Below are 10,964 nucleotides of genomic sequence, written 5' to 3' on the forward strand. Positions count from 1 at the left end.
GCTTCGGTGGCTCGCGCCCCTCGGCTGTCCCCAACCTGGCTCTTCCCGAGCTCTGGCCCCCCGCTGCAGAGGACCTGCTCGGAGGGGCAGGACATGCGATGCCCCCCGGCCCGGCTTCCCTTTCTCTCTGCGGCTCAGACTGGGGGCGGGGGGAGACGCCTGCCCTGCCCCCACTCCGCTGTGCCCGCCCCCCGCCCCGCAGTATCCGGCGCTGAGGACGGTCTCGCCGCGGGCGCAGGGGCGGGGCGCGCGGGGCGGGGCGGGGCGCGCGGGGCGGGGCGGGGCGGCGGCGCCGGGCGGGCGGCGGGGCGCGGGGCGCGGTGCGGGACGGGGCGCTGCCATGTGCGGACGCGTGGCCTGCAGCCTGGCGGCCGACAACTTGCGCCGGGCCTGCGCCTACCGGGACGGGCGCGGCCGCCGCCGCCTGCCCGAGTGGAGGGAGCCGGAGCGCTACCAGCCCGCCTACAACCGCGGGCCCCGGGCCTACGGGCCCGTGCTGCTGGCCCGCCGCCACCTGCACCAGGTGACCGCCCCTCTCCCCTCGCCTCCGCCTGGCCCCCGGCCCGCCCGCGAGGCCTCCCCTTCCCTTTCCTTTCCCCTTCCTTCCCCTTTCTCCTGAGCCCTCCCAGCTGAAGGCGGGCCAGACCAAGGGAGCAGGTAGGGAAAGCCCTTGGGCCAGTTGCCCTTTGAAGGGGCTTCTCACACTTCCTTGCGGGCAGCAGCCCCGCTCCCCTGCCCGAAGTCTTCTCTAAACTTTCCACTTGCCCCCGCAGCGGGCAGCGGGGTCCAGCGTTCAGGGTGCCACACCATCGCCTTCCTCTGTGCAGGAGCGGGTATTGGGGGACCCGAATATGGCTCCTGCTGCTGTCCGGGTGCTGGGCTCTCCTGTTGTTTCGGTGGGAACCGCCGAGACCTGGTTTCAAGTCAGGGGTTCGTAGCCCTTTTCAGACTCGAGGCACCCCTCGGAAACCGCCGGCTCTAAGTTTTTCACGCTTGTTTTCAGTATGGGGAAATAACAGAGGAGTTTTTCTCCTACAAAGATCTCAGAAAGACCACAGCTATGGGTTTCTGTAGGCAGTCTCAGGGTTTATTTTGCGGGGCATATTTGCAAATCTAACAGTGTGGCACCCTGCTTGAGAATCACTGTTTTTAGTCCTAGTTCAGGTATATTTCATGGGTTTCAAATTGCTTTGGCAGGTTTTGACCATCTCGGGTTGCACCTTTCCTATTTATTAATAATATTGCCGTCTCCCATGTATTATTAGATATTAATATGTTAGGGTATTAGAGAAACATCAAAGCTGAGTAATATTCTTTGCATTTATTCATCAGATTGCTACTGCATACCTTGAAATGAAACAAGATTTACATTTCTGTAGCTTTTCTGGTACATTCTGTTCAGCGACCAGTAGTTACAAGGGAGTGACAAGTTCACAACTGGTTGTTGACCAATTCGATATCATCATCTTTACGTTCATTGGGGTGCGTTACAGTTTGAATCCTGCCATCTCTTTGAGCAAGAGCGGTTTGCTTTCGGTTTTGTGTCCCCAGGCTCCTACTATTAACGTTCGCTTTACAGGATGTTTGCAGGACCAGTACCCCTGTTTGCCATGTTTGTGATGTGTGCTTCAGAGTATGTTCCTCCTACAGTAAAAAAGAAAAAAAGAAATGTGAGATCTCTGCTGAAATGTCAGGAATTGCCTCCCTGCTGCAAAGGTTTTACACAGGTGTTTAAAGGTGACCCTGCAAAATGCTCCATCTCTTTTGGGTCCCAAATCAAAGGGCGCTTGCAAATTTCAAAATTACAAGTACATTAATGTCTTAAAACGTGACATTTGAAAACCACTTCCCCTTCACCTTCCCGCCTGCGTGCTCTAATCAAAACCCCATGTCACCCGTGCAATAGTTGATGAGATTACAGTGCCAAAGCTTGCAGCATTACATCATGAGCTCCGGGAAACATCTGCTCCTTCAGTCATCTTTATTCAACTCTTGTCTCTGCTCCTTCACGATTTAGTGACAGTAGGATACACTCTGTTTCAATGCTGAAACGGGTCATCTTCTGCCTTTTTCGTCTTTCTGATGCGCTTGAAGACTGAAAAGTTATAACATACAGAAATGCATGTCTTTGCCTTTAAAATTTGTGTAGTTTGGGGGAAATACCAACTCTTCTCTGTGGTTTTGGCCATCCAAACATTGGTGCCCTGAGAATTACAAAGTGAAATTCACGGGAAGCAGAAGTGAAACCCACTAGTGCGTTTCCATTGTCCAAACTGAGAAAATATGCAAACAGTTACTCTACAAAGAGTGAAAGTACCCTGAATTTAAATAATAGGTTAATAAAGACCAAATTATTGGTTGTGACATAAGAATGTTTTTAATTAAGCTTATCAGAGACTGAATGTTCCCCTTTTTCTTTGCTCACTATAAAAGGGAGGGCTCAGAGATGGCATAATTGCTTGGCCTTTTTGGGTGCTGAATTTGGAAGAAAACTGGGGATGTCATTAAATATAAATAATGTTATTTATGATGGGGTTTTCCTTATACCCAATTGCGTACGGTTTTCCTTATACCCAATTGCGTACGGTTATTTTGCTCAAACAAATATTACTGTATGTTAATTATTGCATATTTTAATGACTCCTTATACTGATTATTTTTGCATCACTTGGGAATGGCGGCCATATTCCATCTGCACTGACTGTATCCAGGCAGACTCGTACAAAACGGAAGTGACAGGAATGTAACTCATAGAGCAGCAATCCACAGTTACATTCCTGGCAGAGAAAGTAATCTGACTTTCTGCTTAATGTGTGCTGCGTTACTTTAACGAGTTATCTATAAGTTCCTTTTTTCTCAGTAGGCCCTCTGCCAGCAGTTGCTGTAGCTGAGTTTGCTGTGAGGTTTGTACAATACAAAGGCAGCAAGCTGCAAGATGCTTTCATTACTTTGAAATTGCTTTCCACTCATACATGTGCTGGCATAAGGTGCTTCTCTATTTTATGTGGAAGGATGCTGACCCTTCGGAGCGTGTCCTGGTGCCTATGCGCTGGGGACTGGTCCCGGCCTGGTTCAAAGAAGATAATCCTTCCAAGATGCAGTACAGCACCTTCAACTGTCGCAGTGACACCATGATGGAGAAACTCTCTTACAGGGTGAGTCTACAGTATCTTTGCATTTAACAAGAGGATTTTGAGCAGGGTGTGCCAGTGCTCCTGCTGGTACTACAACACAGAGATCCCTGGTCGAGGGTCTTGCTTGTCTGCTCAGGGTCAGACCGATAGCCACGTTTGGGGTCAGGAAGGAATTTTACCCCATAGTCAAATTAATATGGATTGGGGGGGTGGGGACGGACAACCAGGACTAGATGACCTCCGGAGGTCCTTACCAGCTGGACTTTTCTATGATCCAATGGGGGAAATTTTGCTATCATCAACTCCCAGCAGTGCTACTACTATCTGGTAAGATAGAGACCAGACCTAGAGGCTCTCCCTAACAAGTACTGGCTGTTGTCGTCCCAGGTGTTTAGAAAAAGTCCTTCGTACTCGCACATTGTACAACCAGCATCTCCATTTCCATGAAACAGGAGAACTCAGCAGGTAGTGGCTTTTCACATGGTGTATTTGACAGGGTGGCCTAGATATAACCTTCTGTTTGGTTCAAGTACTGGTCAGACTGGAGAAAACAAAGGCAGCATTGACAAACTCATTCGGGAATAAAATACTATGTGAAATTAATAAAAGCTTGTCAAGCCAATTTAGCAGTGGCACAGTGGGCTCTGTAAGGAGACTTAGCCAGCCTTTTTCAGCTGGAAGATGGGCATCCTGGCATGCTGTGTGGAAGTGGGGGAAATGTCTGTAGGAAGGAATTGGGGCATTCTTCCAAGTGCTGGAGAATGCAAGGGGTGGAGGTGAGGACACAGAGAATGATTTTGCCTTACAACTCATGGCTTTCAGCAAGAGAGAATCATGGACCCTTGCAAAGACTCTTCAAGGCTTATTTAAGCTCTCTGTCTCTCACTGATGCCAGGGAAGGCAATGGACAAAGCTCCAGTTGCCCCAGTGACCTATTTTTATTAACACAACTTCTTGAGTGGAATAGAATGGCTACCTTTCCACCTTGTGCTGGGACCGATGTCACATGCTACCACTATGATTTACCATTAATGTGTCTGGGTGAAAACCGGTTGGATCATTGTGCAGAAGCCACTTAGGCAGCAGTTTGCCATATGGCATAAGATTCTTCTTTTGTTAAAGCATTTGTACGCTAACATAAGCCCTGAAAACAAAGCATAGGTTTGTGTGACCCCCAGTGCGGGTCCACAGACCTAATACCTGAGCATTTGAAGATGAGCAGGAAAATGCAATGTGTCAAAAAGAAAGGTCTTCCCTGCATTTAAGCCATGATGTCATCCTTCCTCTCTCCTCCACCAAGCAGCTTTCTTTGATGTCAGTACATCCCAGTCTGCCATCTGCTTTCATTTGTGACATGGTCAAATTTTCTCTCTTCAAAGGGCCCTCTTGTCAAGGGCAGGCGCTGCGTCGTGCTGGCGGATGGATTCTATGAATGGCAGCAACGCAATGGAGAGAAGCAGCCCTATTTCATTTACTTTCCACAGACTAAGCAAGAAATGGTACTGGATTCCCAGCCTGGTGGTGTTTAGGCATTTGCTACTAAGCCATTGGCGATTTCGTGTTCCAGAACAGCTCAGAAATATTAATTAGCTGTTACTGTGGGCCAAGAGCTCGTTTTTTTTAGTTGTGTTCAGGGTTGAAACACTCATAGTGGAGGCTGCATGTGTGGTGAAATGGGTAGAAAGAAGCCTTTGGTGGTGTGGGGTGCTGCCTATTAGCACCCAGAGTGACAAACCCTGGAAACAGCAAAACAAACCTCTCAAGCTGCAATATGTGGGTGGCCTCTGTGTAGCTCTGCAAGCTCCCTTTGATCTGTGAGTTTGATCCTGAGGGGTACTGAGCACACAGAATTCCCATGGCTTGAATCTCACAGGGGATCACTTTAGATGATCGCAGAAATGATTCTGCCTGTCATGTTCTGCCCCCTCGTTCTTTTATTTTGGCCTGGACACCTGATTTGTCTCATGAGAGAGTTGATCTGCTACTTCTGCTTATCCTCTCCTGTCTCCTGCAGCTTTTCATTCGTTTCTAAAGTGACAGGTTATGCTGCACAGGTGGAGGGTATTGGCTTTGGGAGGGGAAGCAGCAGCAAGGGAAGATGAGGCTTCTAGTGGAGCTTTTGTGGGAAGGTCCCTAAACATAGAAAAGCAGTTAAAATAGTAGTTGAGCCCTGAGCCACTGACCTGCACTGGGTTTAGCATTATCTGTGAGTGGTCAGCTGCCCTTTAAAGGTCTTTATGTTGAAATGGCCTAGCACAGGGCTGGGGTTAGTAAGATAGTGATTGTGCCTGATCTTCCTTTCCAGTCAGACATGAAAGAGGAAGAGGACAATGAGGAGGAGGAATGGAAAGGCAAGAAGTTACTTACCATGGCTGGGATTTTTGACTGCTGGCAGCCTCCCAGTGGAGGGGATCCCTTGTACACCTACACCATTATTACAGTGAATGCTTCCAAAGCCATAAGTTTCATCCATAACAGGCAAGTGAGACTGGCTGGTATGGGTTACAGAGCATACTATAGGGTAGCTAAGAATAGTGGCAAACCTTTCTCCTTCCCATGTGGAGCAGGTAGTGTGACTGCGTTCCCATAAACGCACAGCCTTGGCAGTCAGGAACTCTTTCCTGTTTCTTCCACCTGACCCCCTAGGACATGCATTAGCATGTGACTGACATGTTTGGGGTCACTGAATCTTGCCCTTCCCGTAAGTCACTGTGGGATTGCCTTCAGGCCTGTTTAATGACTGTCAATCAGGACCTTTTCCCTCTCGGAAGGGGGCTGCTTTAATGAAAGTAATGTGCTGCCAGCCTCACAAACAAGCTATGTATTGCTTAGTCCTTTCTCCCTGGCTCCGCAATGGGGTCTCCATGCCACCCAGCTTGCTCTGTAGATACAAGGAGTTGCTGCCAACATGGTTTGTCCTGATGTACCTGCAGTCAGCTCTCTGTTAATGCTGGCACTAAGCTTAGCTTGCCCCCAGATGACTCAGTTCTACCATATGGCAGGCAAGTTCCATGCATCAGCACAATCTGAAGGTCTCTTCCCTCATATAGGATGCCAGCTATCCTAGATGGGGATGAGGCCATCAGGAAATGGCTGGACTTTGCAGAGGTGCCAACCCAGGAAGCAGTTAAGCTTATACAGCCCACGGAGCACATCACTTTCCACCCAGTGTCCACCCTGGTGAGCAACTCCCGGAACGACACACCAGAATGCTTTGCGCCCATTGAGCTAGGACTCAAGCAGGTGAGATCCAGGGCCAGACATGAATCAGGCCTCCCTACCTAATACTGTCTGAAGATAAGGATTTGTTCTGTTTGTAGTCTTCCTGCTAGGGATTTCCCTTTTCATTAAGCTTTCCCACCTCTTAGAGAAATGTTGCCCTCTACCTTTCACAGTTCTGTCATCTTTAAGACCAGAATGATCTTGGACAGTTGAGCACTGTGAGTGAATAAACCCCATGTTTTGCTCACTTGTTGAGCCAAGCCAACAGCCATTCTGCTTCTGGCACGGGAGGGAGATTGTGCATTGTAATAATTCAGGGCAGCCGTTTCTGTCAGAAGATGGTGCTGGCAGGTACCAAAGAGATTGCAGGCTGCTACCCATCTTCAGCTGGAGCTGGGGGAGATGTCAGGAGTGACAGGTCATTAGGGATTCCCACTCCCTCCCCCACTTTTACAGAAATCAGCCATGGGCCTCTTACTTCATGAGGTGTATTCCCCGTTGAATGGAGCTTGGGATGAACTTGCTGGGACCCTCCCTGTGAAACCTGCTGCAGGCTGTGGATCTGGGGCCCAGCTCTTGGATGCCAGTACCAACATGAATTTGCTGATGGCCCTTGTATATGACCTGGTATTTCTCTGCTTCTTTTATTTCTGTGTTTGTCATTTGTCCTCCCAGGAGACCAAAGCCAGTGCCAGCAGTAAAATGATGCTGGATTGGTTAAAAAACAAATCTCCCAAGAAACAGGAAGACGACCTGCCCAGGTGGTCCAGTCAGTTCATCCAAGCTGCTATGCCCAAAAGAACCAGCGCGAGTGTAATGCACCAGTGGCTGAAGAAAGAGGAAGAAGAATCTCCTGCTAAGAGGCCCAGGGTATAGGAGCCAGCCTAACCATTTGGAGATCATTCCCTGTTTCCAGTTCCTAAGGAGACGTGACACCTTATCTTGTTAGGCACTGCAGATTGATGCTGAGATTCCCATGACTTTGCTGCATGGAGCATTTCAGTTTGATCCCTTGTATTGATTTGATGGTGTAGCTCAGTGTCCCCATTGTCCTGTATGTTTCCTGACTCAGGAGGGTGATGTTGGCTTTGACTTCCACTAGGCAGGCATGGTCACTTCCTACCAGCTGTTCACTCCCCCCCACATAGCTGGCAGTGACTTTGCCTTGGGAACACCTAAATACCAAATACGTATGTGATGGTGACAGAGGCACTTGACCCTCTGGACAGGGACCAGTGACTGGACTATCTGAAGGTTAATTTCTCTCCTGCCCTGGTATTCAGCAGATTCTTTCCATGGTGCCAGTGGGCAGCTATCTATTCTTGACAGTGTCTCCTCAACACTGCTGATGCTGGAAGACATTTGCAACTGGGAAATTAGCCAAAGGGCCAACAGCAAGTTAATGTTTCAGTGAGACATTCCCCATCCTTCTCACCTCCCTTTTGTCCAAAGCCAGGAAATTCTGTGCTAACTCTCTCTTGCTTTGCCTTACAGCATTCAGAAATGCCATAGCACTATGTGGGTTTCAGGGCAGGGGGATTCTTGGGCTATATGTGGAGAAGAGGAAGGTATTAAGGGAACAGGGTCCTATTAAAACTCAGGAAGCTTTTTGTTGTGGAACTGAAGAGGATTATGGAGAGAAAGAGAGAGAGTGTGTGTGTGGTGACATATACAAAGTGATCCTCATTAACTCAGTTTTGCTGGCAAACGTTAAAAAAGTGCCTTTACCTTAAATTGTTTTCATGACTCATTGCCTGTCCCATTTCTGACAAGCTGACCTGCCTTCAAGGAGCCTGTGTGCTAAGCCTCAGGGGCTTTTCTCACTGACATTATAATATTTTGTGCCAGTTTCTCAGACTGTCTCTGTGTCAGATTTTTTAGAACTACATGAGATTTTTTCCCCTCAGATTTTCTACTGCTGCTGCTCTCTGCAGCATCAGCAAGAGAAGTTCTAATTTCAGTGAGGAGTCAGCATTTTAACCACTGTTAACCCTGCTCTAAGCAGGGTTAGATGAAACATGGGAAAAATGGGGCATTGGATATTGCCTGCATGATGTGGTGAATTTGAGGAGACAAAAGATTTTCAGAAGGGCTGAGCATATCAGCAAAATCTTAGCAGGGTTCCAGTGAGTGATGACTGGGTTTTATTCATCTCCTTGGGCTGAGTCTTCATCTCATAGCCTTTATTTTTCCCTTTGGGGTGGGCAGTGGGTCTTGGTCATGTCATTTGTGACGCTGTTTTGTTAGCATGGTTTTAAGATTTAGAGCGTTTTTCTGAACTCTCCATTCAGACAGCTAACAATTACTCTTTTCCTGATTAGGAAAGTGCGTGCCATTACAGTCCATATCACTAGAGTACCACTAAAGCAACTTGCATTTTTTTGTCTTGGTCTAAAATTGGACACCATTGGAGTCAGAAGTGAAAGCAAAGACCTCAGCGTGCAAAGCCTTGCTTGTTTGCTTCTGACACAATGGTTTGTAGAAAATAAAGCAGTGGGTTTGTCTGTGTGGTGTCCCATGCATGTGTGTGTCTGTCTGTAGCAGGTGGCAGGCTCAGAATATCCGTTCATCAACCAGCGTGAAGAGCATGGTTTCCTCACTTCTGGTGGAAAAGAATAAGATGACTCTGGAAGGGGATAGTGGGCAACAGGGAAGCTGTTGGTGGAATAAGGTCCTGAAGAGGTGTGGGGGGGGGGGGCTGTTTGCTAATGAAACTATTCTGGGAAGGCCCATTTTGAAGGCTGCTCTCCAAACTGCTTGTTCTGAAAGCTTTCTTGCTGCTGGAGAGACTGCCAGTAACAGTAGCCAGATGTGGTGAATTTGAAGTAAGGGAACATGCAGATTGCCTGGATGCTGTTCAGGATGTTAGAGCTGCCCATGCTGAGGAAGGAAGGCCCTTTAAGAGCTTTGGATCCAATGTGTGATCTTACATCTGAATCCTGAGTCCAGCACACACCACTGATTGGGGAAAATGCTCCACTGAGCCTGACATGTAGGGAACCAGGAAGGGAACCTCTCTTGCTGCCTGCTCCATGGATTTAAATCTTCCCTCATTCTGTGCTTAGGGGAAACCAGGCAGAGGCAGCTTTGCAGCCCCTTCTGCATCCCCTCCAGCATTCAGCTGCCAAGGTGAACAAATTGCTGTTTATCCCAGGCCTGTTCCAGACTGTCAAAATAACAGGTCTTGATTTGTAGTCCCTGGGCCCGTTGCCTCAGCACCATCTACGGGCTTCTGTAGGCAGAAGACAAAACGTGAGAAATGGATTCCTTTCTGTGCCAAGCAGTTTCTTCCTGAGGCAGAACAACTGCTGCAGATGAACAACCAGTACAGAACAGCCTCTTCAAGCTGGCCCACGCAGGCACTCAGGAGTTCCCCTGAAGTACCTGGAGTGACCAGACACCAATGTAGTCTACACTAGATGGGTATCTCCCTTCTCTAGCCTTTGGGCTGCTGCGAACTTCCCTGTTTTAAATGGGAAGTAAGCCTTCACCCACCACAGGACTGATGGAAGGACTGACTGTATGCAGAGCATCTTGCAGATGCAAAGCATTGGGAGTGTGATGATCACCAGGCAATTCTCTTTAGGATGCAATCCCTACATAACGCCTTTACAGGCAAGTCTGTTTGTATTGCTAGTTTGGTAGAGAATGACCACTCTGGTTCATAATGATCTTAACCAGAAGTGTGTGTACAGGTAAATGAAGCCCTTTGGGGAAAACCCAATGTTAGGTTTCTCCAGTCTCAGCTGTAGGCTCCCCCTTCCAGCTGTGCTTTGCCCTGGGCCAGCTATCTTAGAAAACTGAGTGCACGCTTTAGCAGTGTAGATGCCTGGAATGGATGCAATAGTATTGTAGGTGTGTGGGATGGAAGAGAATTTGTTTTTACACACACTTTTTTAAAACAAACCTGCACTAAAACAGGCTGGGAGCCTGTTCGGCTGGGTCAGGGAAAGGAGGAAGCCTGCTCTATAAAGCAGCAGGATACTGAAGTACACTATCATTCTTAGGATTTTTGGAGGGAGACAACCAGCCTGTTTCCAGAACGGCAGTCAGGGGCACTAGGGACTTAGGCAGAAATCAACTGTATTGCCAAATCTCTTGGCTTGGAAACCTTCCTTCTTCCTCATGGTTGAGAGCAGAAGGGAGAAGTGTAGCGTGAAAAGGACAGCAGCAGCAGCCAAGGTTAGAAGCACTTTCACTTGGAGCAAGGGGCTGCTGCAGCTACTCTATCCTAGAGCTCCCACTGAAGTGGTGAGCTGTATCACTGGGGGGTGGGAAATAGCCTTTGGTTAATGGGTCCTGGGCGCAGCAGCTCAGGCCTATGCACGCTGGCTCAGCAAAGAGCTGCTGTCCCCTGCTTTGGGTTTCCTGGCCTCGAGGACCTGCTTGTCCCTGCTGACCTGGCCCCTGGAGGAAAGGCAGCCTCCTCGAGGAAGCAGGAGCTGTGGCCCTGCTGGGTGGTGGAAGAGGGGCGGGTTTGTTCCTGTCAGGCCGCAGGCAGGCAGGGGCTCTTCTGCCCTCGCCCAGAACCGGAAGTGGAGATGGATCCTGCCAGGGCAGCGCCTGCTACTTTAACGAGGGACCGCTTCACCTTCCCTCGTGCGGCTC

General features: G+C 48.9%; 1 protein-coding gene and 1 long non-coding RNA gene across 2 annotated transcripts; one reads left to right on the forward strand and one right to left on the reverse strand.

The window, feature by feature from the left end:
• Positions 1–267: 267 nt before the first annotated feature.
• HMCES (5-hydroxymethylcytosine binding, ES cell specific) lies at positions 268–8,860 on the forward strand. The gene is made up of 6 exons (XM_090021722.1): positions 268–523; positions 3,012–3,155; positions 4,514–4,633; positions 5,440–5,612; positions 6,185–6,377; positions 7,032–8,860. Exons 1-6 carry the CDS (start codon positions 341–343, stop codon positions 7,230–7,232), a joined length of 1,014 nt encoding a protein of 337 aa, XP_089877848.1. The 5' UTR covers positions 268–340; the 3' UTR covers positions 7,233–8,860.
• LOC149855816 (uncharacterized) lies at positions 1,307–3,005 on the reverse strand. The gene is made up of 2 exons (XR_016438463.1): positions 1,943–3,005; positions 1,307–1,644 (listed from the first exon to the last, which is right to left on the reverse strand). It is a non-coding gene; the product is annotated as an uncharacterized LOC149855816 (long non-coding RNA).
• Positions 8,861–10,964: the final 2,104 nt, after the last annotated feature.

This window comes from Crocodylus siamensis, chromosome 11 (genome assembly GCF_052110815.1).
Source record: "Crocodylus siamensis isolate JL-2025a chromosome 11, ASM5211081v1, whole genome shotgun sequence".
Taxonomy (NCBI): Eukaryota; Metazoa; Chordata; order Crocodylia; family Crocodylidae; genus Crocodylus; species Crocodylus siamensis.

Bases quoted from the DNA above. Each gene is read 5' to 3' on its own strand.
- HMCES (XM_090021722.1), top strand. From the start codon at position 341: ATGTGCGGACGCGTGGCCTGCAGCCTGGCGGCCGACAACTTGCGCCGG. The intron at 4,634-5,439 runs GTACTGGATTCC...CTTCCTTTCCAG, and splicing joins CACAGACTAAGCAAGAAATG to TCAGACATGAAAGAGGAAGA. The intron at 6,378-7,031 runs GTGAGATCCAGG...TTGTCCTCCCAG, and splicing joins TTGAGCTAGGACTCAAGCAG to GAGACCAAAGCCAGTGCCAG.